Source organism: Coccomyxa subellipsoidea, assembly GCF_000258705.1.
Source record: "Coccomyxa subellipsoidea C-169, whole genome shotgun sequence".
Taxonomy (NCBI): Eukaryota; Viridiplantae; Chlorophyta; class Trebouxiophyceae; family Coccomyxaceae; genus Coccomyxa; species Coccomyxa subellipsoidea.
This window is the reverse complement of record NW_005178032.1, coordinates 528142-555200: the sequence shown is the minus strand read 5'-3', so window position 1 is coordinate 555200 and position 27059 is coordinate 528142. Positions and strand designations below refer to the sequence as shown.

Below are 27059 nucleotides of genomic sequence, written 5' to 3'. Positions count from 1 at the left end.
GTGGCATCGCGAAGAGAACACACCAGATTAGATGCTGCTGGTTCGGTGGCTGCTCACACTTGGCTCAGGCTATGGGATCCTGCATCAGGACTGCACTATTGAGAAGGATTATTTTGAAAATCACGAAAAGAATAGAAGAGCAGTGAAAAGCAACAGTAGGCAGTAGGTAGCATGACAAGATCACCAGAAGTTGCCCAACCGCTGGCGCCCCAATGTCGCCGTTTGATTTTAACGCTCTCACACGTCGTTCAAACGCAGCATCTTTGGCCCAATGACACCAATGACAAGTGTGGGCTTAAGGGAAAATCGTCTGTCAGAAGGGCGATCGAAGCACGCAATAGCTGTTTTTAGACCCCTGATGACTGTAGGATTACGAATGCCACGCAAGCCTTGAAAGTAAGAGAACGTGCCTGCAACTGGTGCACAATGTTCAAGGAAGGAAGAAAATTTGTGTTGTGAGTCCAGCAAATATGGCTCCCCCTCCTGATAGCGATCCACTGGTAGTGGGATCGCTGTTCAATTACCGGAACAGAAAAACTGTCGATGTGCCCTGGGGAATATTATACTTGATCTTCTTAGTCCTGACCGTTGTTGGAGGAGTGTATGGCATCACCAACAGGTGATCTTTGGAAATATTGAACGTGCATCAGACAAGTCGTGTGCTAGCAGGCTTGCTTATTCACGCGGCATGCAGTATGCACTTGTAGGACCGCTGGCTCGCTTGCAGTCATTCGGAAGTCAGGTCACGAAATTCATATTGGATATCGAATGTTGGTAATTACAAGACCGACAGCACAGCGTTAATCTGTCCGCAGATCTATGTAATTGTAGCTAGTAAAGTGGGCATCTTACTAGACAGGAAAGTCTGTCGCACACAAATCCAGGGCAGCAGGTGCTGGTCACACAGCGAGCATATACATCCAAGCCCTCTCGATAAGAGTTTGAGAGCCGGGAAAGAAACAAAAGATGGTGTCTTTTGGCAGGAATCGGGAGTTCTCAAAGGCCTTCGAGCAAGATTACATGGCAGACCCCAGGAACTGCCCTGCGCCCGGCCATCAGTCACTCCTGAAGGATGCCGAGCCTGAGATCATCGACCTGCCCATGTTCTTCCGTCAGGTGCTTTTCCGCCTTGCACACCCTGCATGCATAGTGTGCCACCATTTTACTCTTGCGAAAGGAGTCAGCACAGCGAATGACACCTCTCTCTTCAACAATTTGACATATGACATTAAAGGCCCTAGCTTGCGTGGAGCGTATAAAAATTGAGCAACGTCCGCACGGTTGATTCGGTCTTGCTCGGGTCTGGCGAGTCCAAGAAGGGGCAGCACTTTGACGGCCTTCACCTGCTGCTCGCCGAGCCGGCGGATGTAGATGCATGTTGCCTCTGGCAGGAAAAGCGTGTCACAAAAGGTATCAAAGGAATAAAAAGATGTGTTCTCATGCAGGCAGCGCTCTGGCTTGCAATTTCGGCGGCGGTGTCTGTGCTGCTGGGCATTGTGTTCCTGATGATCTTCAAGTACCAGCCCCATGCCGCCACCCAAGCCACTATCATCGCACAGGTCAGCCACCCCTGTAATCTCGCCACACTCCCTGCTGCCAGTGCATTTGAAGGACAGAGCACTTCCGCAGCAGCGCAGATGATCACTGTTGGCTGGGATGTCATGCATGTTGTGGGGGTGGAAAGTCCTTGTGTTGAGGCTCGTTTTAGCTTTGAACAGACTTCTGAGTCAAGCTGCTCGGCATCCACAATGTGTGTGACACTGTCCAGCCGAGGAGGCATTGGTGAGGATCACAGTAAGCTATTCAGGCTGATGAGCAATGGGGCCATTTACTCATAATGTGGCACAGGTGGCGGCGCCTGCCGCGATGGGGCTTGCGGTGCTGTTTGCCGGCCAGATCGGGGGCGGCATCATGCTGTTGGGCCTGGCTGCGCTCGGCGCCCTTGCTTTCTACCTCTGGTGCGGCCCAGCACCTTGCCGCATGCTTATGATCACTCCTGCCTGCATATAATGGCTGCCTACATCCGCATATCGCAGCCAGGCTTCCTTTTCAAGTATATGGTGTCTGCAGCAATGAGACTTGTAAAAGGCTCTCTCTTTCTTGTGGACTGAGTTCTGTACGTAACTTTAGCTTGTGCTCCTTCCACTGGTCTCAGCCGGGAAAAGAAAATCTTTGAACTTCAGGCAGCGCGCAGACCCTTCATCGTCATATCAAGAGAGACACTCTTTTCTTGCTGACAGCAATGTTCCAATTTGCGCAGGCGCAATGAGATTGAGCTGTGTGCGCGCCTACTTGGTGTGGCGGCGCATGGCCTGCATGAAAACCCGGGCCTGATATTTTTGGTGGTGGTGTCCAAGATCGTTCTTGTGTTCCTTGTGCTCCCCATCTTCGGCTTCCTCTTCGCCTCCTACACCAACGGAGGTGTCGTACCAAACGGTGCGGCTCAATTTTCCTATTAAAGTGCAATATGTGGCACCTTCGGCTTTACATGCATCACCCGGATCCAATTTTGCTGTGGGATCCCAGCGTCCTTGGCTCCATCAGAGCTAGTCAGATACTCTTTTGAGATATGAATTCCTTCCATTCTGCCCCCAATTGGTTTCTTCTGTGGCATGCCTCTTCAAAATTGAATTGGCATGCCTCTTAGGCCAAAAAGGTGCGCAGGACATGCAGTAGTCGGATTTCCTTTGAAGATATGGATTCCCGCCCTTGTGCATCTGGATTGGCGCCTTTTGTGACAGGCCTCTTCAAAACAGTGCGCAATGACCAGGGCTCAGAGGCAGCGCTGCAAGTCTGTGAGTTTGGCGGGCGGGAAGCAATGGGATTTTTGGTATGACCTGCCCCTGTGGGAGCTGACTGGGGTATGCATTGACCTTCCTCATGCACTCTCCAGCCTTTTTCTGATAGGGTAGGGCATCCCATTTGTAACGGCTTTTATTGCCCCTCCAGCTCTGGTTAGGCAAATGCAAAGACAAGCCAAATGCCGGTGTAGCTTTGAACACCCGGCAATGGTCAACAGCAAAGGGCTCACACCGGCAACGTGAGCAGTGAACTCGAGCGTTGGCCGCTTGATCGAGCATTTTGTGTCGGCTGCGTCCACAAAGCAAATGAGGGAAAGCTTGCTCATTTGGGTTCCTGAGAGCACAAGTTTTTCGCCGACAGTCTCAGAGTCAGCCTCACTGCCCAGGGCAGCAGAAAGGGCATTTATGGTTGATCGCATCGGCCCGCGCCCATGTCTGGCTACCATTGCCTGAAATCCAGGGGCGGATAGCTGAGATGCGTGGGATTGCCCTGCCGCCAGGGAGGCTGACTGGGGCATGCATTAAAACAATTCTGGCTGCGCGCTCCACCAAAGTGCATGCCCTAGTCCGCCTTCCAGCTGCAAGGCCATCCCTCGCCTCATCCCGCCCACAAGGATTAGAGGCATTTTGGAAAGATTCAGAGGCACTTTGAATACTGCATCCTTTTGGTGTTCCGTACATGGTCAGCCGGGCGCTGCGCAGATGCACCAGTCTTTCCAGCCCAGCCCAGACAATAGCACAGCCTTTACATTCGTCGTAATGAAGATGTGCTCTTTACGTGTGAATCTTGTGCACATGCCATGTTGCTCTTTCATGGAACAGAGACAACGCACTTGCTGTTAAAGCAACCTTCTTAACAACCATGCATCAAAAGTTCTTCCTGCTGTGCAGCGGAGCGTGTGGAGGTGACCGGGCGGGTGTGCAGGGACGAGCAGGGACAGGGCGTTCCCTGCTGCGCATGGCAGGCAGATTCGTGGGTGCCGCCTTACATGTCATTCGCGAGCGTGACCATGCTGTGGACAGTGTTCCTCTTCGGCCAGTTCCGTATCTTCACCATCTCAGGCACCATCGCGCAGTGGTGCGCCCCTTGTTTTCTCTCAAATTTTCCTGCCCTGCTGTTTGTTGAGTTTGCCGATCTTGCCTCATGTGCAGTCAGGGGTACTGCAACACATATGATCATGGTATATAGATACAGTCAGCCCCGTGCCTTTCTCAATATGAACGCATGAGGGTCCATGCGAACGGCCAGCAGGTTACTCCTTCTTTACAGGATGTGCCAACCAGTTCAGGGGATAGAGCAGGGGATAAAGGGTCTTGAAAACGCCTATTTTATACCACATCCAAGGGGTTTTTTTGGCAACTTCCTGAAGACTGTGTGCTCACCCGCTTTAGGAAAGGGGGCAGAATTAATCTTTGTTTTTATGTACCCCCTGGAATCGTCAGTTAAAGCGAGATCGTTATCTAACGGTCACAATAGATCCCCTCGGTTGATTGCCGAGTTTATATGGAGGCACGTAGAGGCTGGTCCTTCTGTCAGTACATGGCCAATCTCGCCTCATGTGCACCTGCTGCCAAAGGTCGTGTGAGGCTAGGGCACATCAGCACAAGTCCCGCTCATACTATTGGCACACATAGGCAAATGTGCTTTGCCATTGGAGGTCTGGAGGTATTCCTTCTCTTCAGGGGCTGAGATCAGCAGTGCAAGCTGGGGCTGCTGTGTGCTTTGGGGTTTTTGGGCCAGCGACTGCTGGCACTCATGAAGTCAGCTTCTTGAAAGATGAAGTTGCTCAGGCTGCCTTCAAGCAAGATAATCATTTGTCGTGAACCGATATCAGGACCCCTCAACATGATGGAGTTTGGGAATCAGCGTGGTTCAGCCCTTCATCAGTTGGAGATTTCTGAGAAATCATGCTTGTGCCCTAGACGGTACTTGAGAGATGTATGATCTTCTTGTTCTTCTGGTGTCAGGCCTTCTGAGATGTGCCAAAGCACCGAGACCATGGCCACAATGGCGGTAGGGTCAAGCGGACTGCTGCCTCGTACTTGGGAGTCCAGGGGGTGGATAAGTTGTTGATCCTTCCTTCCCCGGCAGGTATTTTGCGCCGGCGGGAGCTGAGGACGCGTTGAAGGGGAGCACGTTGCGAACGGTGCGATTCGCGATTGGGCCGCAGTTTGGAACGCTCGCGCTCGGAGCAGCCGTGCTGACCGTCATCCAGCTCATGCGTCAGGCCCTGCAGCGGTGCGCGTTATACCCCCCTTCATTCCCCCTTGAAACCGTGCATACATTGGCACAGATGCCTGGACGTCTGTATTACTGAAGGGATATGTGTTATTGTGTTTTTGTCTGCAGCAGCAGTCATCATGGCACTGTCATGGCATCTCATGGCACCTCATGCATCGTTTTGGTATGCTCGTCTGATTCCCAACACACAGGGGCCAGTGGTTGCAATTATATAGATCAGGGCAGGAGGAACACAGGCTGCAGTCCCAAAAGCCAGTTCAAAAGTTATTCAGGCCGCGCGGAAATTTGCGTTAGTTGCCTTGTACCTGGGTCTGCAGAATGAAGAGCTGAGCCTTGGCCAATTGGGCCGCCCTCTTAACCTTTTGCAGATTGACATCTGATGCCAATACTGAATATGATTCTGCCAGGGTCTCCAACTATACTTTGAAAATCTGGCTTGATGTGCGCTCCTTGGGGCGTGCAAAAGAATCACCGGCTGACTCTGCTGAGGCGGGGTTGCGTCGGCTGTATTTGCATGGCGCAGGCGTCATAGGTCGTGATGTAAAAATTAGTCAGCAACCGGGCGACTGAGTGGGATGTGTATTTGCTGTAAATTCAGGGCGCAGGAGCGGCGGCGGCAGCAGGGGGAGAGTCTAGCGACGCTGGTGTGGAGCCTGCTGGCGTGCTGCCTGCAGTGCATCTGGGGCCTCATCGAGTACATCACCAAGTTTGCCACCGTGCGCGCGGCAATTACGGGCGAGGCCTTCTTCACAGCCGGCCGTAATGTCACGCAGCTGCTCACCCGCAACTTCCTCAAGGCCTATGGTGCGGGCTGGCCAGCCCCTACTCTATTTCTACCTCTGGTTATTGGAGCACTAAGTGCTGTGGTGCTGTTTGACATCACCTCGCGTGTTGTGTGCTGCAAATGGCTTTGCATGTTCTGGGCTTCCACCTTGTTCCTCGCGCAAGACAGCCTCCACAGCGAGAATGCATGTTGTAATGATTTTTACCCCTGTCGCAACCACTCCGGCTAAGCAAAGCTCTTGCTGGACACTTCCGCAGTTGCGGAGAGCTTCTGGCCTCTTCCAGTGTCAACATCAAACCTCCTTTTCTGGTCAGCCTGCCTGCTGCTTTGCCATGACGCTGCGGCCGGGCGTTGCACAGGTGTTAATAAAAAGTGCATTCTGCATGATTGCAGGTGTGTGGTGGTTCCCGCCGCTGGTGCTGCAGATGGCTGCGTTTGCGCTGAGTGCCATGTGGGGCGTCCTCATCTTCGGCATCTCCTTCTACGCATGGCACTCCCAGGAGCACGCCCAAGCCGTGCGCCCACATCTCTTCTGGCTTTGTCTTTACAGAAGCTGGCAATAATTCCTCCTGGCTTTGTGCCTCAAGACTCTGGAAAGAAGGACCTCCTCGCTTCGTATTTTAAAGACTGTGGCAAGAAGAATCTGCCGGCTTTGTATTTTCTAGACTCTGGCAAGCAGAACGTCTTGGCTTTGGATTTTGAGACTGTGGCAAGCAGAAACTCCTAATTTTGTACTTGAAGACTCTGGCAAGCAGAACCTCAATGCAATTTTTTCTTGAAGGCGCCCAGATTTGAGAGTAAAGCAGGCGTTGTTGTGTGCTCTCGGTCCAGCACCCTTGCGTTGCTGAAAGCTGAGCCTGAAGGGATGAGGCCTCTCAGTTTGCCTTGTAGCAAGCGCACCAAGTGCATGCTGCTGCCTCTGCAGTCTGCAACAGTCGTTACCGCCCGCAAATGGATTTTTTGCTTGACATCGTACGTGGCAGCCATAGACACAGGATCTTGGCGCAGTCTAGGTTCAGTGAACCCTTGCACATTGGCACTCCAAAGGGTCCTCAAGGCGTCTGTTTATGCGCGCAGCAAGCGGCGCTGTTGGGCGTGCTGTCGTTCTTCATGGCGTGGGTGGTGACTGCCTTTTTCGCGGCGGTGCTGCTGGACATTGTGGACGCCGTGTTCATCTGCTACGCCATGGACAAGGACACCCAATCAGTCACCCGCCTCGAAGTGCACGAGGTCTTCTCTCAGGTGGGCTTCCTGCCCCTTACTCCCTCCCGTCGATTCTCCTGTTTCAAGCCGGCAAATGTTGTCCAAATTCTTCCACCCAGGGGGGGCGAGTGGCTCTGCATCCATGCATTGTACCCGTTCTTGATCCGGGTGGGTGAGGCAGCTTCAGCCGTCACTCACTCTAGAACTGTTGACTGCATGTTAAGCCCGAAGGTGTTACACAGTTTCCTGGAAATGCCAGGGAGGTTCAGCCACTGCCATGGATGCAGCGCAAAGGCTTTGCAGTGTCCGTTGCACTCCAGGTGGCAAATCCATCAAATGCACAACGTTTTGTGCATCTGGTGACACCGATGGCTCCTGATTTGCTACCAAAATGAATGTTTCTGATTATTTAACATTTCATTAAATAAATTAACAATGCGCAGGTTCCAGTGGGGGTGGCGGTGGAGCAGCCGGGAGGGGAGTACTCTTACGGAGCGCCCGTTACGGGCGGCTACGTACCGCCGTCGCACCCGGCGGCCGCTACGGGCGAATACGGGGAGGTTCCCCCACCGCAGCTGGCGCGGCCGGGCCACTACTATGACTCGAGCGCCCGCGTTTGAATTTGACCGGACGACGGCTGATGGTTTTGACTGGAAGTGTGATTTATTCCACCCGGGAAGGATGCGACGTGTGGGAGTACCACTACAGCTTGGCAGTGATGGAAGCAGTTTTGTTGAGTGCTAGTGTGGTGAAGGGATTGCGGTTTGGTTTCTGGCGCTCCTGATGTTGACATCAACAGTCTGGTTTTTTGTGAAGTGCCGGGCCGTGAGATATTGGCATATCTTCGAAGAATTCTGTAATTTTGGTTACTTTGCATTGACATTAGCTCATAAGACAGTGCATGAAGGATCACGATCGTGTGGTGCTAGAGAGCAAGAGTAGGAGTGATGGAGAAACTCACTTGAAGATACCATTGTATTGTGAAAAGTTCAAATCGAGCCGCGGTGTGCTCCAGAAATATAGTGGCCAAGATTAAGATCTCTCGTATGAAGAAGCGTTCTTATCAAAGTTCCAAATCTTGCAAGCTAATTGACAGCATGCAGAAACTTAGGAAGCAGCGTTGGCTACATAAGTATGATATTCTTGTATGATAAAACATTATCCCAGTCGTTATTAAAGCGCAACCGTCAATAATTACCTGCCCAGCATCAATAATGAAAAGGGATCTAGCTGGACCGGGTTCCATTTTTCTCCTCACCAGCTGGTCCCTTTTGTCGGGAACGCCTTTTTTCTTCATTTGCCTTGCCGGCAATCAAGTCTTTGCACAAGCTGATGAAGACTGTAGAGTGCAAAAACAATTAAAGAAATAGTTCCTCATCAACATCAGTGGGATTGCTGCATTGATGCATTGCGCATGTTACCTTTTTGTGCCGGTTGCTGCATCATGATGCATGATATCATGCCTGCCGCAAATCTGCATGCATGGGTACCGAAACCGAGGTCAGTAATTACCGCCAGTCCCCAATGGGACTCGTGCCGCTCTCACTGTGCACTGATATCATCAGATCGATCATATTTGTTCTTACAGGTTGCATGTCTCGCATGCTCTACTTGACACCTATAGATGGTCATAATTAAAAACACGAAAAAAAGCTTGATGCCACTTCAACAATTCGCCAGTTTCCCTATGTGTCTGCTTTCACAATGGCAAGATCTTCACAAAGTCAAGGTCTAGACCACCTGGATGTTGACATGGCTCAGGTGTATTGCTTCTCCGTACACTGACAACGCGGGCAGGCTCCTTCAGCTGATCAGGATCTTCGATTTGACTTAATCAATGGTTTATGACATGTTATCAGTTGCCAGGCCATTGCTGATACCCGGTCAATTGCTTCTGTACTGTCTTTTTGGAAACAGCTACATGACGCAGCTCTACAAATTTTCAGGGGCTGTAGCCACCCGAGCGGCAAGTCAGTATCCGTACAATAGATAGCAGTACTAGGCCATTACAGGCGCCTCAACGGAACAGGTCATGTGACATGGGCATCAGCGCTTGCTGACAAGGCCTGCATGCTCCACAACGAGATACACCCAACTTTAACATATTCTTTTGAATTCTGACATCATTGATGCCTCTGCTCGCAGAAGCCCCTGAAGGTGAAGTCAACGACACAGCATGTGAACATCCGCGCAAAGTCTCCAACACACATGGCCCCACGGCCACTGCATTGCAGGCGGGGATTCTCAGCGGGGGTCACTCAGTACTTGAGGTAAGCGTTGGGGTCCGCTGCCATCTCCAGGTCAGCATCGACCATCTCCTCGACCAGCTGCTGCAGCGAGGTCTTCTGTGGGTTCCAGCCCAGCTTGGTGCGCGCCTTAGACGGGTCGCCCAGCAGCAGCTCCACCTGACCGACACACCACCCACGTTCAAATCTCTTGCCCAACGCTATTCATTTTTGCTTCCTGTGCACCTGATGGAGTTGGATGCCTCAGCCAGAGCCTTCTTGTTTAGTGTTGGACTCAAACCATCAGGACAAGCGCAGCGCCTATCCTGATACCTTTCCTGCTTGCTGTTTGTCTACCTCAGCAATCAATCGATGGACCCTTGCGGAGTGCTCAAGAAAGCACCACAGTAATGTCAGCCAGATCGATCCAGTGAAACCTGACCGACTACCCCAGCAGAAAGGCATGGCCTCGGCAAACAACTCTATGCAGTTCTAGGTTTTAACCCCGGAGGCGGCCAGGGGCGGCGATGCGCGCGCGCACCTCGGCAGGGCGGAAGTATTTGGCGTTGACGCGGACGACGGTCTTGCCGGCCAGCTCGCCCTCAGCCACCACGCCGGTCTCGGTCAGGCCCGGCTTGCCCTCCCAGCGGATAGGCATGCCCGCGCGCGCAAACGCCCTCTCGGCAAAGTCCCTGCATTTGCGCGCCAAGCATACCAGTCAGCTCAAGCTCAATGCTCTGAAGATGCAACCAGACAGCCTGGAGCTTCCTGACCAGGGCGATCTTCCTCATCCGTTTTGGTGATCTGGCAGCTGGGATCTGCGCAGGTGACTGAAGTACATCAGGAAGAGGATTCCTCGGCCTACCCGCTTGCGAACTGATTAACCCTGCTCTACTTGTGTGAAGATTGTTGTGTCAGAAGAGGCGTGGTCCCCCGTGATCAGTCAGTGGCGACTTCAATGTGTGTCCCACTTGCAACAAGCAAGGGTTAGCTGGGGGACCACCCAGATTGCTGAGCTGTCTTGCACAAACGTGCTGGCAACACTCCCAGTTGCTTCTTTCAGCCGGCAGTTGCAACCACCAGTGTGTAAGTACCTTCTAACCAAAGCTGGAAGGTTGGAAGGAAGGTCTTATTCCTGCTAACAGGGTTGGAACCTTCCCTGTTTACTCCAACCTGGTGGGAAGTCCAACATCCCCTAGGCCTTCCGACGTCCTAAAGCAGCATTTATCACAGTCTAGAAAAGTGTTGCTCAAGCAATTGCAGTGGCGATGCAAGCGCTGACTCATGGAAGCAGCAGGTGCGCGCACCTGACGGTGGTGGTCTCCCCGGTGGCGATGACGAAGTCTTCGGCGGTGTCCTGCTGCAGCATGAGCCACATGCACTCCACGTAGTCGCGCGCGTGGCCCCAGTCGCGCTTGGCATCCAGGTTGCCCAGGTACAGGCACTCCTGCACGCGCGCATATGTGTAACGTTATCGTTACCCACGTGACCGCCAGGTGTGCAGTCTGGCAGGAGGGTGTTCCCTCCTGCCCTGCAGCACCTCTACGCACAGACGCCAACTACCACAATCTTATCCAGTGTTATTTAAACACTCCCATCCCTTTATGGAAACCAAGTAAAACACTACAACATGTCATTGTATTTAGAACTCGTTCCTTACTGACTAGGAGGTTTAGGAGATTGGGTATAAAGGATTCCTATCCAGAAGCCCACTTACACAAGTTTGAGTAATGCTTCTGAGAAGCAGCAAGCAGCAGTCTTGGCAATTCCTTGCTTGACAAGGACTATGTCGTCATGAGCTGCACAGCTACTGCAGACTTGCTCAAATTTGTGTGGGGTTTGGTGCCGGTGAAATGTAGAGGAAAGTTGCAAATGCATGCAACTTGATACAACATCCAGCATGGCCTTGGTTTCAGCACTGAGCCTACAGCATTCCAGGCTGTTCTTTGTTGCCGCTCTTGACCTGCAGGAGCCAACCTTACCTAACCTGATGATTTTCAGGAAGGCTAGTCTGAAAGAACCAGGAGGCAATACGCATGGGGGCCGTGATGCAGCTAAGAGGGTGCAAGTTACATAGCACGCACCTGCTTGCCGAGCTTGATGGCTGCGACGGCCTTGGTGATCTTGCGGGTCACAAAGATCTCTCCGCGGCGTGGCGACTCATGGTTGAACAGGATGCCGTTGCATGCGTACATGTCGTACGCTTCCCTGCAAACCCAAATCAAATGCTTTCAGCTCCCGTAGCAGATCTCTACAAGAGTAACACTCGCTACCACATTTGCAACCTGCAATTTCAACAGGGCGCCAAACTGTGATTGCTGTTTGGCTGCATGATCTGCTCGGGGAAGCTGTGCTCTGCTGCCATAATGGATATGTACACATGTGCTGATGGCTGCAACGCATGCCAACATCTGAGGCAGCAAGGGCGGCAAGCCAGTGGCTTCGGTAAGCAGGGCAAGGACACGAGGATCATGTAGAACTTCTTGTTAAGCCAGGCTTCCCATTTGCCCGTAACTGCCATGCATGCTCTCACAGGTACAACTAGAGGTCATCTGCTCACAAAGGGCAGAAACCACACAAGTGCATGTGAGGCAGAAGGGGACGCGCGTACTGACCGGTAGTTCTTGACGGCCCAGAATCCGTACAGCTTGGCTACGGCGTAGGGTGAGCGTGGGTGGAATGGGGTCTCCTCATCCTGAGGAATCGCGTGCACCTGGCCACACAGAAAAGCCAATCTCACCTTTTCTGCATAAGCTGAAGCCTTGCATGCCAGGAGGATCAACCTTCTTCTGCAATTTCAGGTAGGTTGGCCAGAGATGCCTCCCATCGTCTGCTTGAAGCGGCGTGAAGATGCAAGGCATGCGCTGGTAGAGCTATGCAGGGACATTCCGAGGCGTTCTAGGTGCTTTCTGTGTGCTCGAGAATATAAAGGAGTCTACAGTGAGCATTGAAAGAGAGCCTCACCTTGCCGTAGAGCTCGGAGGTGGAGGCCTGGTAGAACTTGACAGTCTGCTCCAGGCCTGTTGCGCGGATTGCCTCCAACATGTTCATCACCCCCTGAGCAGCAGCAGCCAGGGCAATTTCTCAAAAAACCTCATGTGGAATGCTTACAAGAAGATGACAGGGTGAGGCAATGACTGTCAAGCAGCACAGAACGCTCCAGGACAGGTGCAAAGCCGAAGAAGAGGGAGGCCATCAGTGCAGGGAGATTGATGATGGTTTACAGTGGAGGGCAAAAGGGGAGTTGTGCGCACCACTCCGCTGGCCTCAGCAGTGTACTGCGGCAGCTGAAAGGACACCTGCACGTGGCTCTGTGCGCCCAAGTTGTAGATCTCCTGTGGCTTTGTGTCCCTGCAAGGTCAGTCACACCAATAGATGAAAAGGCTGTGAATCTGTCCAATTGCAGGGTGGCGCACACAGGTGCAGGAGAGTCATCGCTATTGCTTGGTGGGAAGTTCAACATTCAAGCAATGTGCAAGGGGACAGTAGCGGGAGGGGTGCTGCTGACCTGAGGATGGCACAGAGAGACCCAAAGTCGATGAGATCGGCGTAGTGCAGGTGGAATCGCTCGCTGTTGGGGTACTCTGCGTTCACAGACAGACAAACACTCGATCAAGTCCAGTAATGTGAAGGAGGTAATGGCACTCTGAGAGTGGCAACAATTTCTTCAAGCACTCAAGGCGTTGATTTGTTGCAATGAATAAGCTCAACGCAAGGCCACTGAAGGCATTTGAATAGGGGAATGATCGTGCAGAGAAAAAGGAGGGCATCTTGAAGGTACAACATGGGACCTCCACTTAGGAATGGAACTGCAATCAAGGCAACAAATCCTGCATCAGCAAGCATCAATTACTGAAGTGCTCACTCTGGTCCAGGATGTGCTCCAATCGTGGGTGGTTGTAAGAGCTGGCTCTCCTCTTGAGACCGTGAACCACATAGCCCTTGGCGAGAAGCAGCTCTGCCAGGTACGAGCCATCCTGACCAGTGACTCCTGTGATCAAAGCAACCCTGCGCTCCACAGGCGCGGCTTCTGAGGCTCCGTTAGGAGAGGACGCGACGGAAGGCATCGCGACTGGTGAGCTGCCCTTCAGACTTCTATGGTCGCTGGTATTTGCCAATGTCGCACACTCAAACTAAATCTGAAGAACAGAAGCAATGGCGAAAACCGATCAGATTGTACAGGTAAAAATGCACAGATCGAGGCAAAGTTTCTCTCCCGCTCCAGAAGTTGGGCGGGTGCTTCGATTCAAATTATGGCGATTTCCCTGTAGAAACCCTCAAGGGTGATGACGAGGGTCGATGGTGTTGATGTGCTATGAACTGACGATGCAGCAGACCTCGCTCGTGTTCATTTCATTCTGCGTGTCTGAGAAGCTTTATTGATGCAGCCAAAAAAAGATTTCTGCAAAGAGACCCTTCGATTTTCCTGAAAGCAAGGGTTCTGTCATTCTAGACGGATTCTTCCAATCAGGACTTGGTGATCTTTTGGGGCCGCAATCGTGATGGCCTCTGCAATGCGCCCAAATAATAGGGTTGTGTTCGCAGTTCTGCTTCTTTTCGTCAGCCATACCCTTGGCGCCGCTGCAGCGCGGTCATCTCTGGTGCGAGGCGTCAAGATGGCAGGTAACACATCTCCTAATCACTGGACCATCGTGTGGATATAAGAGCATGATCAAAAATCGTCGGTCAGACAGCAATAAATGTGATAAATTACATGTTCCATATTTTTTGCAAGACACAAAGCGTCTGCAGAGGGTGCCTGCAACTCACTTGGTGTCATTGCAGGCCAGATCCACCAGGTGCACAAGAAGCGTCAGAGCCTGCCAAACGACCAGGAGGTCACGTTTCCCGAGCTGGAGCCCGCCTTTGACGAGCTGGACGAGGTGGTGAAGAAGTTTGGCACTCTGCCTGGCTGGGGAGGCGGCGACCAGGCCAGATGGTCCAGCATCGCTGGCTTCCCGGAGCAGGTCCTTCACATTATCTCCCTCCTTCCCCTTACCAATGCATCAGCATTCTACAGCCTGTCCAGATGGCACAAATGCACCTATTGCTGCTGCCCACTCTGCAATTGCTTGAAAGGTTTCCCATGCACTTGCTGCGCATAAACCCCTCATTGGATTGTGCGCCTGCATCACTTGAAGCACTGTCAGCAATCCTACAAGGCCGTCGTGGGACATGTGCGTCGCAGAGAAAGCCTTGAGCAACGAGAATATTGGCTGAACCCTGCCGTGCTAGAACATGCAGATTGAAGAACTGCAGTCGCGGATAGCTGAATCCTAGTCCTCTGGAAAGTGGAAAATAAGCCACAGTAATCAATAGCAATTTCTCTGCATGCGGATTTCACAGGTGGATTTCTACGCCAGGACGGCAACGCACCCAGGAGTGCGCACAGTGTGTGAGGTGGGATTCAATGCAGGATACTCCACAGCGGTGTGGCTGGCGGCCAATCCGCTTCTCAAGGTCATCAGCTTCGATCTCATCATGCTGGGCAACTACGGGCCGAGCTGCGCCGAGTCCCTGCTCAAGCGCTTCCCGGGCCGCCTCGAGGTGCAGCCCATCTCCAATTTTTCATGTCAATACATTGGTGGGGTGCATCAATCACTAATTAAAATCTGTGACACACGGCCCAGGGTGATTCCCTGTGGGATGAGCTTATGCTTCTGGGTTTTGGGACAGGCCATAGCTTATGCCAGAGTGAGTGCAGGACTTCATAGGCAGATCATATATTGCTGGAATAACCCAGAGACATCTAGACTCATCGGCGCGCCTGGATCTCTGTTGAGGCCCTGTAGAAACCTGCTGGAAGAGCGAGATTGCCAGCCCAGCCTATGCACACACCGCTGTGCGGACTGTTTGATCTGTTGGCCTAAGTCTTTATATTTGCGCTGGAGCCTACATTGCAACGTAGCAACAGCAGTAATAATGCTGCTGCAGTCACTTTTCCTCGAATTTCAGGCAGGCAGGTGTTCAATTTTTGAGGCAAGATTTTTTGCAGGTGCACTGGGGGGACAGCTCCGTGCTGCTGCCCCAATTCGTGGCCAACCACACCGCGGCAGGCATCTATCAAGGCCCCACATGCGATCTGGTGCACATTGATGGGAACCACGGGGTCGGCGGCGTGCGAGGGGATTTCCACAAAATGTACCCCATGATGACCTGCGGCTCCAACATCCTCATGGACGATGTATTCGACGACGAGGAGTCCGGACCCACCCAGCTCTGGAGCGAGCTCAAAGCCCAGGGGGTGCGGACCTTTCTTTTTGTGTATCATTATTTTGAGAATTGTCCCACTCTTTTTTGCGAGGAGCAAGGTGCATCTATGTCTCATATGATCCTGTGCTCAGACTTGGGAAGCAGACTTGAGAGTTATTATTATCATTGTTATTATCACACGCTTTTCCTGCCATGAGGCAAGGTGCGTCCTGCAGACAAGCTGCAGTAAAAGGCTGCCACAATCCTAACCCTTGTTGGACTTGCCAGATCCAAGCAAGACCCAATCAACCGTGGGCACGGTGCTCGGTATTTATACCGCCCCCCACCAGCCGGGCCACAGTGGTAGAATGAGGCATTAAGTACATGCAGCTCAAGATAGGGGACAGATCCCTGCAGTGTCAGATATGGTGCTTGAGAAGAGTGTCCTGCATGCATTTGCTCACAGCGTGTGCCGGGAGGGGCTGTTAAAGACCTGAGTGTATCTGCAGGTTGTTGAGGAGGTGGACAGCTTCTTCACTTCCAGCCTGAAGCACATCCGCACGGCCGGGCCTAACCGCGGCCACAACAAGGGGTTTGTCATCGGCCGCCTCAAGTGCACCGAGACCAAGCCAGGGATGCCAGCCTGATCTTCGGCGTTGAATCTGGGAAAAGCACGTAGCATGAAGTCATGAGCTCACAGCCTTGAAGGTCAGCACACAAAGCGCACTGTTGCTCAAGACTTAATAAGTGGTGGAACGAGCTTCTACACTGTGCACTCTCATAGTGGGAATTAAGGTGCAGGGCCTTCAGGACAGCCTTTTCCAGACTGGATAATGTTCCAGGATGACTGTGGCGTATGATTGACAATCTATGATGTGATGGCGCTGCATGGCCTTCCCGGTGTTGCCTGATGCACTGCATGCAGTTCTGACTCTTTGCTTGACTGCATTGTGCAAGAAACTTAAAGATGTAGAAATTGCAGTCAAATTGCTACGCCCAACAGCTATTGTTATGAGCCTTTCTCCTGTACAACCATTGATTTCCAAAGTGCAGACGCTTTGACATTGAGGTTCATCTCAGCAGTACACTCTGTCACGGCGCTAAAGATATGTCAGTATAAAGTAGACACTGCACATGCGCTGCACAGCAGAATCCAACAGCCAGCACCCATGTGGCAGTATCATGCCGGCACCTTCCTCTGCGCTACCGGGGTGGCTGTGCGGCGCGCACACATGTCCATTGTCCGACACCCGGATGAATGCAAATTCCAGCAGGTTCTTCGCACACGCACCATCATCACAGTAGTAATTGGGCTCCACTGAGAAGATCCGGTACTTGTCCGCCAGTAGCACATCCAATACCTGCATGCAATCCGCAAACAGCTCAAGATGTATGCTGTACCGGCATTGCTCGAATTCTGCAGTCCTCATATCAGATCAGGCATGGTCTGCACATGGTCACAAGGGTGAAGCTCACTGCCACCAGCGCGGGTACATGCAAAGCCGCTTGGCTTGTCATAGTATAACATCTTGCAGAGTGTCTCATGCACAGTATTGAGGCTCGACTCAGCCTACCTTCCAAACCTTGTCGGCGCTGCCGGGCCAGTGGAACTCGACAAGCAGCTGCGTGACCGGCAGGCGCGCATCCGGATTGTCATAGAAGTCCAGAAACAGGTCCCACTCGTGGCCTTCTATGTCCACTTTGAGCACATCCACCCATGCATGGCCGAGCGCTGCCATGACCTCTTCAAAGCTGTGCATGCCCCGGTCGCTGAGAGACTTGAACGGCCCGCTGCTGCGGCCGAGGCCAACTGCGTGGTAGTTGAGGTCGGGGAGACTGGCCTGCATCTGAGCCTGCGTCTCCGCGCTCAGGTTGGGGTCGAAGGTGTGCACATCGCAGGGGGTTCGGCTCAGAAGCTGCTCCTCGAAGGAGGCGTCTCCTGCACTGCCGAGGCTATAGACGAGGCAGGGGCGGGTCTGCAACAGGTAGCGCAGGCCGCAGACCCACTTGCCGCCGTCCCCCAGGCGGCCCACGCGCTCCTTCAGGAACGGGCAGTTGTAGTCGGGCGTGTAGAAGTCCCAGATTCGACGAAGGTCCCCGAGGTCCGACACGGCGCTGGTCAGGACCGTTGCTGGCAGCGCCTTCCGCTCCTTTTCTGCTTCATCGCGTGCTTCCAAGTAGATGATTTCCGTGTGCGCCCTTCTGCTGTGGGATTGATCCTGGTGGCTACTGAGCTCGACATTCAGGCCTGATGCCCCGGAGGCCAGAACAAGATGAACCAAGGGCAACAGCCAGATCATGACGCTTTGACCTGGAACCAATCAAATTCTAATACTCCAGGCTGCAATGACTTCTTAGAAGAGTGACGATCACTCAATGCAGGTTGCTCAGATAGATATTGAAGGATTGCGGGCTTGAGCCTTGCAAGCACACTCCCCAAGGATTGCAAAGTAGTTGTCATTAATCTTCGCTGAACATCTGAACGCTTTTTGGTTGTCGATGTTGCTTGGATCAGATCGACCCTTTCCTTCAGCCTCAAGCCCAGCTGTTGCGAGGATCTTCGAACGGGGTTCCAATTGCTCTTCTACCCTTGGTGCCCAGTACACAGGGGTAATTAAAGACTACCCCCTGCAATACAAAAAGAACCGCGTCGTCTTGCTCGAACAGATCGCGATCAGCAATGCCAGTAAATAAATGAGCAGGTGAAGAACCGAGCACTGAAGCATTTTGAATAAAACGTGCATGGGGTTTTTTGCCGAAGACAGCGCGTTAAAGTGAGCCATCTTGTTTTATATATTCTTGCTAGAAGCAGAAGGAGAGCCTTTGCTCTCCACTGATCCTGTCAGATGTCAAAAACGTCATGAAAGGCATCATACATCCTTCTGGTACGACATGTAGACTGGTTGAATCGCTCGCCACAATACCTGCTGCCTTCATTGGCACTGCCTCAATATTTGGAGGCCTCAGGGTTCGATCTCCAGGAAGGCGAAGCATGTGCACTACAACACGATGCAGAAGTTTTCTTTTGGTATGGCACACTGCAGCTTCCTTCGGGATCTTCCGTTGACCAAATTCTTGAGAGATTCTATTTATAAGTGCATTGCATGAAAGACCCACCTTCTTGCTGTTGAGGTCAGGTCTGTGCCGTACTACCTGAAAGAAGGTGCCGCACTGGTATTTGTCATCATCTTATGCTCTGCATGTCAACAGAGATCGATTCTCAACTGTGCAGGTGGTACATCTGCTGGTGCTCTCCTTGCAGCTGGAAGCAGCAAGGAGCACAGCACGGCAGGAGCTGAAGTACCTCAGAGCCATACAGAGCAGCTCTATCCTGATTGAGAAGCGGCTGGCTGTGGAAGACGCCAAATATGGGCAGATCGATGCCACTTTGGCCCAGGTGGGCCGCCATAAGATTCTTCACAGGGATCCCTTCTGCTGGCTAGTATTCGCAAGCACGACTGGCCCATCACAACCAAAGCCACCTCTGTGATGTGGTTAGGTAGATCTTAAAGGCTTTTACTAAAAAAAAAGTGCCTGGCAGGATGTTGGGACTGGGCAGATGGCGCATGGGAAGCACCAGAGGGTGTCCAGCTTTTGGACGCAGCACATGCAGCGAGCTGCCAGAGCAGAGATGGCCCTGCGCATCAACAAAGCACACAAGGACTCGGAGAGGGAACAGCGGGCCAAATGGTACAGCCTGCGGGTGAGGCTTTGCTCTTCCAACTCACGACAGCAGCCTTGCGCCTGGCCTGAGCTTGGAGCATTTATTGCACATGCGCTAAAGAAACTGACCCAAAGTCCAAAGACTCTAGCCGGTGCTTTACGTCACTACAGCACTCCCGAGCAAGCCATGCATTCAATTGATGATAGCATTCTGTTTTGTGAGACTCTTGCATTTTTTGCTGTGTGTGACACAGGGGTATGAGAGGATAAACAGGACGGAGGACAACCCAGTTGTCATTGGCGGGGATGGCATGTTCTGGCCCCAATTGTATGGGTCGCAGAAGGTGAACTACTCAGCGCCGTTGTGTTAAAGGATGTGAGCAGGGGTTATTTACACATGAGTATTATAGATTGCAGCATCTTGTGAGATTGAATCGTTGACTCTCCTGAGTTGGTCACAGAGATCCTTGATTGCTTGTGCTTACGCAGAAGCTTCTGAGCAGAGAGATGAATGCCAAGCTGTGACTCAAACTGTTGACGATCTCCTACTGTGGGCGCAGGACATGACTAAGGAGCAGTGTGAGGTGCCCTGCCGGTGGCTGGTGGACAGCACCAAGCACAGGGATGCTGATATAGTTATGTACCACCCCTTTTATGACCCCGCACAGGCAGAATCAAAGAGGCAGCGCCCAGATCAGCTCACTGCCATCTTCTCCATGGAGCCTATCTTCGGGTAATTCCCTCTCCCTAAACACACTCTTACATGCTCTTTGTAATCTCTAGGACCGTAAGGTGCCATCTTGACGTGGTAAGCATCACAGCACCTGGTAGGAAAAGCAGGATGGTCTTGCACGCTCAATGCTTACAATGTTTGCAGGTTTTGTTCCCCGTATGTTGAATCTCCTCAGACTGCTGTAAAGCCATTGATCGTCTAGCAAATGCAGCAAAATACCCCACAAAAGGCCCCTGGCACCCTCAATATTTGCAGCTTCTTGCCAAATCTGGTGCTCCAAATTCGTGGATCGTACGAGGAGTGCGATTGTGCTCTTTTGAAGATCAGCATTTCTGAAGATTTCTTGTGGTTCTGCAGGCTCAATGCAAATGACATGGACAGGGCACTGAGCGGCTATGAGATTTTGGTGCACGTGGCAAAGCACTCGGACGCGATCATCACATATGCTGACACGCTCACTGTGCGTGCTTCCTTACTCACAGCCTTCCCACGTCTTTGTCAAGACTCACACACAACACATGTGCGTACGTTTCACTGTGTGGCATTCCTGTTACTGTGCACCTGCCGGTTCAGATGCGGCACTTGCAGTAGCTGTGCGCTGCAGTAGAGCTACTCTAGCGACTGCTGCCTGCCTTGCCAGTGGCTGGCTACTGACAGCAGAGCAGTGTTGCTCAACTAGACACACGGGAGGAATGGCTGTTCTCTAATGTCTTAAATTTTTGCATGTGTCTTGTAGGATATCTTGGATGGGACGGGGCAGGAGGAGTTTGAGGCGGCCAATCCACTGCCGGAGAGCTTTACAAACAGGACTCAGGCCATGCTGGCGACTTTCATCACCACTGGCTGCGACACGGTGAGGCCTCCTCCTTCTGGCCTACTCATGAAACAATCTCAGCTCGAACCAGCCTGTGATCTAATGTAAAGGGGCATGCTTGCAGAGCAGTGTGCCTCCAGAAGCCTTGCATGCCATGATGTGGCGGCCCATTTTTTTGACAAGTGACACCACGCTTGCCCTGCCATCCAGCCTCCACTTCCTTGTGATTGGTGCAATGATACAGCACTGCACTTGCCTCCAGCATGGTTGCAGTGCCGCCATCGTGCGCCAATTACTGCTGGTGTCCCTTCAGGCAGGGCTGGTGCTTTTGCATGCCATAATCTCAGATAATAATTGCAGATCCAGTGAAATTTCATGCTGCATGTGAGAGTGTACAGTATCCTATGGCCTGCCCGAGGAGGGGCAGCTGTCCAAAAGGGGCAGAATGTTCCTCGCAGTGATCTATACAAATTGAAACCATCGACAAGTTGTCAAAATTGCGTGTACATGCGCGCAGAATCCGGACAGCAAGACAGCGGAGCAGTACAGCGCGCGAAACCGATTCGTGAAGGAGCTGACAGCGTTGGGGATCACTTTCGACCACTATGGGGGATGCAAGTACGGGACGGACGCCAATGCCACGCAGCTGCCGCCGCCGCACAAGGTAGCCGCCTCGCAGCTTCCACCATGTTGCTCTCACCCATACCACACATGCCTTTGTTGTCTTCAATAAATCCCATGGCAGATCTCGGCTGGAAAGATACTTTCAGGAATGACCGGAAATACCACGAGGCTGACGTGCTAATAGTGGAGAGGGCCAAAAGATGGAAAATTTGAAGGGCAGTCCTGTCTTCACAACAACCTGTCCGGGATTGAGGCATCTGGTTGTTAAGAATTTTTGTGGCATGGTCAGGTTTTGCAAATGTGGCCATAATGCTGACTCAGCAGGGCATTGAGAATTTGCTGCAATGGATGTGGCCCTGTGGACTGAACAAGCATACAACAATTTTATAACTCATCAAGGCCGAGATCTGAGAAGATGCACTCCTGCAGGCCGGCACGCACTATCACGGGCTGGAGGCACAGCGGCGAAAGGTGCAGCTGCTTAAGCAGTACAAGTTTGTGCTTGGGCTGGAGAACATTGTGCAGGTGGACTATGTCACAGAAAAGTTCTACCAGCTCTTTGCCACCGGGTGCGCGCTGATGCCCTCTGACTGTGCTATAATGAGCAGAACTTGCAAAGCCCCAATGACTTGCTCTCATGGACTCTGACCGTGCTACCAAAAGCGAACACTGCTAGCCTTGATCTAGCTGCTCCAAGCAGCATCTAGCATGCCTTTTGAGATTGTGCTTGCATGGCAAGATAAGCGAAAGGGTGTAGCTCCTGCAACACCCAGTTGCTGCTTCTGGGAGGCTTGCATAGCACGACTGGGTAAATCAGACTGTTACAGTCGTTTGCAGTCCAAGACTGTTGAGCAGGTCATATCTGCACCGACACTAAAGATGCAAAAGTCGGTTACAAAGGGGCAGCACAGCTGAAAGGAGTGACTGATTCATCTGAGCTGGCATGCAGGCGGGTGCCGGTGTATCTGGGTGCGCCGAATGCCGGCGCATACGCGCCCCCGGGAAGCTTTGTCAATGCCCTGGAATATTCCCCTCGCCAGCTGGCGCGCCTTCTCAGGCACCTGGACTCTGATGACAGGGCCTACAACTCCTACTTCAGCTGGCAGCTGGGCTATGACGACCCAATCCTGCCGCATTTTAGTCATGTATTAGGTGATAATTTGTTGTACGGGCGTAGAAGAGACGGGATGGAATGGGTGTGCAAACTTTGCCAGCTGTTCCATAAGTACTATGACTGGCCCAAAGAGCGCAGTAGCAATGTTACCGTTAGCTGAGAGAGTTGGCAATTTTGTGGCGTTGTTCAGTTTGTTTGGATGACTGATCTTGAGTGTTTTGTCACGTTGATGTTGAAAATTTGCTGGATCTGTTACAGTGGGGCTTGGGCAAGATTTTTCTAGAAGTTTCTCTGATCACAACACTTTATAACAGGTATCGTCACAGTTTGGCTGCAGCGGTTGGCTTGCACTGATACGTATGGCTATGAATAGAAATGTACATGTAAGGCAAGAGTAGTCATGACATCATTGAAGCTACAATCCTTGTTGAATGCAGATTTTACCATTGAAGAACAGAACCATGCTGGGCCAATCATTGACTGGGGCTTGAAGTTGATGCCATTTCAAAACGGGAAACAAATCAAAAGGTCTGAAAGGGGCAAATTGAACCCCCGACCTCTTAATTATTCGAGTGATCGTTCATTATTCTTGGCTTCTCGAGCTCACTTGCAATTCAACAATGATGTCTCTTGCATTTAAGTGCTCATGAACGGCACCACCAGGCATGATCAGTGAAGTGCGCATTCTACTGGTGTCAGGCTCATTGTATTATTTACAGGCACAGAACACTTTGTCTGATGCGTAAAAGGGCGTGCAGGAGCTGCACAGGCTGTTCGGACTCACACTGTAGAAACCTGAATAAAAGTAAGGACCTATATTCGTGCGACACTTTGACGGCGATGAATCAGAGTTCTAAGCAGCATAAAAGAGCCAGGAATTGTAGTATAAGGAATGCTAAAAACTGACGAACGACGACGGATATTTCAGCCCACATGTTCCACATGTGATAGCTCTCATATCCTTACGGCGACATGACAATGGGGGCTTCAAGTGCAGAAGCTTTTTGATTGCGTGCACGTTTAGGTAGGGATCGGAGAATTCCAGAGGCGTCCCTTTGTCGTGAGCATTAAGATCGAGGCAACGCTTCCAAGAATTGGGATCAATTGCTCTTGCTTGAGCACATTCCTTGCAATGCAGGGCGATGCGAGGTCACCTTCGAAGGTCTCGGTCTGTCTCTGTTTATTATCAGAAAGGTATCGGACAGCAAAACTCGCTATAGACGACACTAGCAAGGATTCTTGTAGCACTCAAGCTTCAAGCAGCCCTGGGAGGCATTGTGCAAGCTTCCAGTGCAAGGAGGGGTGCAGCTCTGCTATGATATTTTATACCCTCCTGGCAGCAGTCACGATGGTCTGCCTTGTCAGCCTTGGAACAGTGAAGGGAAATCTGGAAGTGCACAATGCGACAGGGCAAGTGCCTCATCAAATGCAGCAGGCGCACTGCCACCAACGCATCCAGGTGAGCTATGACTGTGTGTCTGCCTCAATGCATTGGGAGCATGTGCGTCCTAAATGTGTTCAGGGTTGTAGCCTCGTCATCAATAAGGAGGTGCACAAGGGCAGACTCTCTGACATCTTCCAAAGTTTGAAAATTTGAGCCACAAGCCACGGCTGAAGTCACTCGTACGCGGACCTCAGCAAAGCCCATCATTCTGAAGTCAGAGGGCACAATTGCGTCTCTGTTCTGGATCATGTCTTCATGGTGATCTTGTTCTCTGCCAGGTGGCAATGTCAGCCTGCAAGCTTGGAGAGGCGCTGAGCGTGCAGCCGGGAAATGCAACCGCCGCAGCCGCCGCCCCGAAGCCGTACATAAAGGAGGAGATCGCGCTAAAATCGCTGCTGCGAAACGCACGCTGCCCGCTGCACCTGTACATCTTGGTGGCGGCCGATGCGGATGCTGAGATTGTCCGCAGCTGGCTGCAACGCCTCCGCAGCCCGTGGCAACCGGTCACATACTCCTTTGTCACCATCGATGACGGCGCCGTGCTTGAGCGGCTGGCGGCGATTCATGGGCCCCTGAAGGTGCCGATCTTCTGCCCTGAATTACACGGGACATTGTGAGGGCGAAAAAGGCGCTGCATAGCAGAGACTCTATTGGCGCTTCTGCAGCCCACACTGTTTTGGGCCATATCTGTCAAACGTAAATATGTGCATTGTGTCAAGTGCAAATCTATACAGATCCATCACCTTCAAGCAGCGCTTGACAGCTCCAACTTCTGAAGTGTCAGTGAATGGGAAGAAACAAAAAACAGACAAAAAACAAAAAAAAGAACACCAGCTGGTTTGGGGTTAGAACCCCGTGCTAGCCAGTGATCTTTTTTCACATAACGCGTTTGGCGGCACTTAGCATTAAACATGGCTGCAGTGGGCTTTACGTCCTTATATACAGCACATTTGGAAATTTCAGTTTCATGCTTTTGCATGATGACCTTGTTGATTGACATATCCACACACCATGCGATCTCTATGGGCTTCCCCTGCAGCCATGTAGCACCCATCCTGACAATGCCTCTGTCGGCGTTGGACCCTAGTATAGACTCTTACCCCATTATCACCTCTCAGATGTGGAGCCGAATTTTTGCGCGACTGCACAGGGCTACATGGGATACTGCGGCCTTGCGCGGATGTTCTTCACGGAGTTTCTGCCGCACGAAGAGCGCGTGTTGTGGCTGGACACAGACACAGTCGTCAACGGCGATGTCTGCCAGCTGTGGCCCCACTTTGACTGCTTCAACGCCAGCCAGATCATCGGCTTCCCCGGTGCGCGCATTTGCATTTGCCAGGGCTGTTTTAGCCTGCTGCATGCATGAGCTGTCCTCCTACCCATCTGCAGGAGTCACATGCAAGGGAGGCTTGACTCCTCTTTTTAAGCAGACGCCCTCCAAGGCACCCTTGCGTTTGAGCGGTTTAGACGTGACTCTGGGCCTTCATCAAGTCTTCACAGCTAATGCCGGGATGGAACCCCCAAAATGCATGTGGTGTTCTGGGGAGGGAGGGAGAGAGAGAGAGTAAATCTTGTGATCTTTGTGAAGTACCTGTTCCAGCACTGCACTGCCTGGGCTTGATTCCAGCCTTTGCTTGCAACCTCAAGTAAGGCTGATAGCAAGACGTACTTTTTCTGCAGGTGATCCGACCATTCCCAATCTGCACCACCCGTTCGGGCTGTGCTCCTGCGTGGCGCTGATGGACCTGACACGAATGCGCGCGGCCGGCTGGGGCGGCAGCTTCATGGCAGCTGCCCTGGAAGCCCACCTCAAAGTCAACCCGTCAGAGGTGTTCCCTTACGGTGACCAGGATGTGCTGCGCATTGTGCAACGCCACTACCCCGGTGATCCACCCAGCCTTCACCCTAGAACTCTGATTTACCCTTTGTGTCGCATGTGGGCCTCGAGGCATGGATGTCACCTTTCTTGATCGAGAGCCTGGTGGGAGTGCCTCTTTAGGAGATTAGGAGTGCAGAGATGTAGGCAGAGCAGTTGCCATGTGCTTGAGCCAAAGAGTTGCCAATCAAGGGCCACAAAATGAGACAGTACTGCGGTGCATTAGTGCATCTGTGACAGTCGCCAAGTGGGCCCCATCACACTCTTTCAAAGGAGCTTTAAAAGCTACAAGAGTCCCTTGAAACCGGGGAGGGCCGAGGTCAAGAGCCTGTCATCAAAGGCAGGCAGCAGACTACGGTATTCAAGATTGCCATGCAGCGGCTGATGTGTTTGTGTGCATGTTCTGCACAGATTCTGCATACCGGCTGCCCAGCGGATGGAACGTGATGCCCTTCTGCCCGGCCTACGACGCAGCGATGCACGAGACGGCCGTGGATGCATTTGTGGGCATCATTCACTTCACATGCACCGTCAAGCAGCACATCTACAGCTCAATGGCCAGTTTTGGCCGCTGGGCGTGGCTTGTGCAGTTCTATGCTGACATGAGATGGGAGTGGCTGAATGAGGGCCGCAGTGATCTGCGCATGTTTGAGCGGCAGCCGATCCATGTCGGCAACATGTCATCTCATGCCAGAGTTTGACGGTGCATTCACGTCATTCCTGGGCTGCCCCCTAAGCAGTGCCCAGACAGCACCTTTTAATGTCTCTGGTTGTCTCAGGAATTTGTGTATTGCAAAAAAAATGGCAATCAATGTGCAAAAAGATCTGCCCATCTCAGCTGGAAGCATGAGCCCAATCCCAGAGAAAATCTCCCTGAAATGACAACAATGGCGCATGCATGCTCTTTTAAATGGCCAGCTGTGATTGCGACTGATGTTGCTATGTTGTGAAGACTAGCAGGAGTCTGGAGATGCCTTCACTAAGTGAGCTCCGAAGTGGTCTTGTCTGGTAGGGCATATCTTGCCAAGGTTGCCCCGCAGATTGATGCTCTCGGTTTCAGAATGAGAGCAGGAACTGCATGGACATGTGGTCGGTACTGGATCAAGTTTGCATGTCTCAGACGAGGACATTGACCAGGCGACTGTGATTCTGTTCTTACAACGGTACATAGACAGCTGGTGCTCTCAATTAAGCCTTTGCGCCGAGAGCATACTTGTGGCGGTGTTCTGCAACAAGTATCTTCCTGATGGGGTCAGGTGGAGGCCTGCTGGAGAAGAAAGCACAAATGTAAACATGTAATGATTGTTGATCTACACCTATGTCTGTGTTCTCTTCTCACGGCGA

General features: G+C 52.1%; 6 protein-coding genes across 6 annotated transcripts; 4 read left to right on the top strand and 2 right to left on the bottom strand.

The window, feature by feature from the left end:
- Positions 1-470: 470 nt before the first annotated feature.
- Positions 471-7650, top strand: COCSUDRAFT_17211 (hypothetical protein; the record flags this gene model as incomplete). Its single annotated transcript, XM_005646305.1, has 11 exons — positions 471-619; positions 984-1116; positions 1430-1481; positions 1817-1958; positions 2261-2436; positions 3693-3879; positions 4894-5046; positions 5642-5847; positions 6221-6342; positions 6875-7069; positions 7474-7650. 11 exons carry the CDS (start codon positions 471-473, stop codon positions 7648-7650), a joined length of 1692 nt encoding a protein of 563 aa, XP_005646362.1.
- Positions 7651-8593: 943 nt separating this feature from the next.
- COCSUDRAFT_66696 (GDP-mannose 4,6-dehydratase) lies at positions 8594-13430 on the bottom strand. The gene is made up of 9 exons (XM_005646304.1): positions 13121-13430; positions 12764-12839; positions 12510-12606; positions 12220-12312; positions 11871-11968; positions 11340-11463; positions 10563-10702; positions 9797-9947; positions 8594-9435 (listed from the first exon to the last, which is right to left on the bottom strand). The coding sequence occupies exons 1-9, from the start codon at positions 13320-13322 to the stop codon at positions 9289-9291; spliced, it is 1128 nt and encodes a 375-aa protein (XP_005646361.1). The 5' UTR covers positions 13323-13430; the 3' UTR covers positions 8594-9288.
- Positions 13431-13757: 327 nt separating this feature from the next.
- COCSUDRAFT_56266 (hypothetical protein) lies at positions 13758-16094 on the top strand (the record flags this gene model as incomplete). Its single annotated transcript, XM_005646303.1, has 5 exons — positions 13758-13878; positions 14041-14222; positions 14602-14802; positions 15251-15499; positions 15957-16094. 5 exons carry the CDS (start codon positions 13758-13760, stop codon positions 16092-16094), a joined length of 891 nt encoding a protein of 296 aa, XP_005646360.1.
- A 445-nt stretch (positions 16095-16539) lies between these two features.
- Positions 16540-17747, bottom strand: COCSUDRAFT_42856 (hypothetical protein; the record flags this gene model as incomplete). The annotated part of the gene is made up of 3 exons (XM_005646302.1): positions 16540-16586; positions 16739-16808; positions 17022-17747. The coding sequence occupies 3 exons, from the start codon at positions 17745-17747 to the stop codon at positions 16540-16542; spliced, it is 843 nt and encodes a 280-aa protein (XP_005646359.1).
- Positions 17748-20658: 2911 nt separating this feature from the next.
- COCSUDRAFT_53864 (hypothetical protein) lies at positions 20659-22803 on the top strand (the record flags this gene model as incomplete). The annotated part of the gene is made up of 4 exons (XM_005646301.1): positions 20659-20696; positions 21175-21321; positions 21711-21850; positions 22231-22803. Coding segments are annotated over 4 exons (650 nt in total), but the record flags the coding sequence as incomplete, so codon positions are not given.
- A 1018-nt stretch (positions 22804-23821) lies between these two features.
- COCSUDRAFT_83482 (hypothetical protein) lies at positions 23822-26416 on the top strand (the record flags this gene model as incomplete). Its single annotated transcript, XM_005646578.1, has 5 exons — positions 23822-23854; positions 24118-24417; positions 24990-25155; positions 25520-25723; positions 26127-26416. 5 exons carry the CDS (start codon positions 23822-23824, stop codon positions 26414-26416), a joined length of 993 nt encoding a protein of 330 aa, XP_005646635.1.
- Positions 26417-27059: the final 643 nt, after the last annotated feature.

Bases quoted from the DNA above. Each gene is read 5' to 3' on its own strand.
- COCSUDRAFT_66696 (XM_005646304.1), bottom strand. From the start codon at position 13,322: ATGCCTTCCGTCGCGTCCTCTCCTAACGGAGCCTCAGAAGCCGCGCCT. The intron at 10,703-11,339 runs GTGCGTGCTATG...GCGCGCGTGCAG, and splicing joins CCATCAAGCTCGGCAAGCAG to GAGTGCCTGTACCTGGGCAA. The intron at 9,436-9,796 runs GTGCGCGCGCGC...TGTGTCGGTCAG, and splicing joins AATACTTCCGCCCTGCCGAG to GTGGAGCTGCTGCTGGGCGA.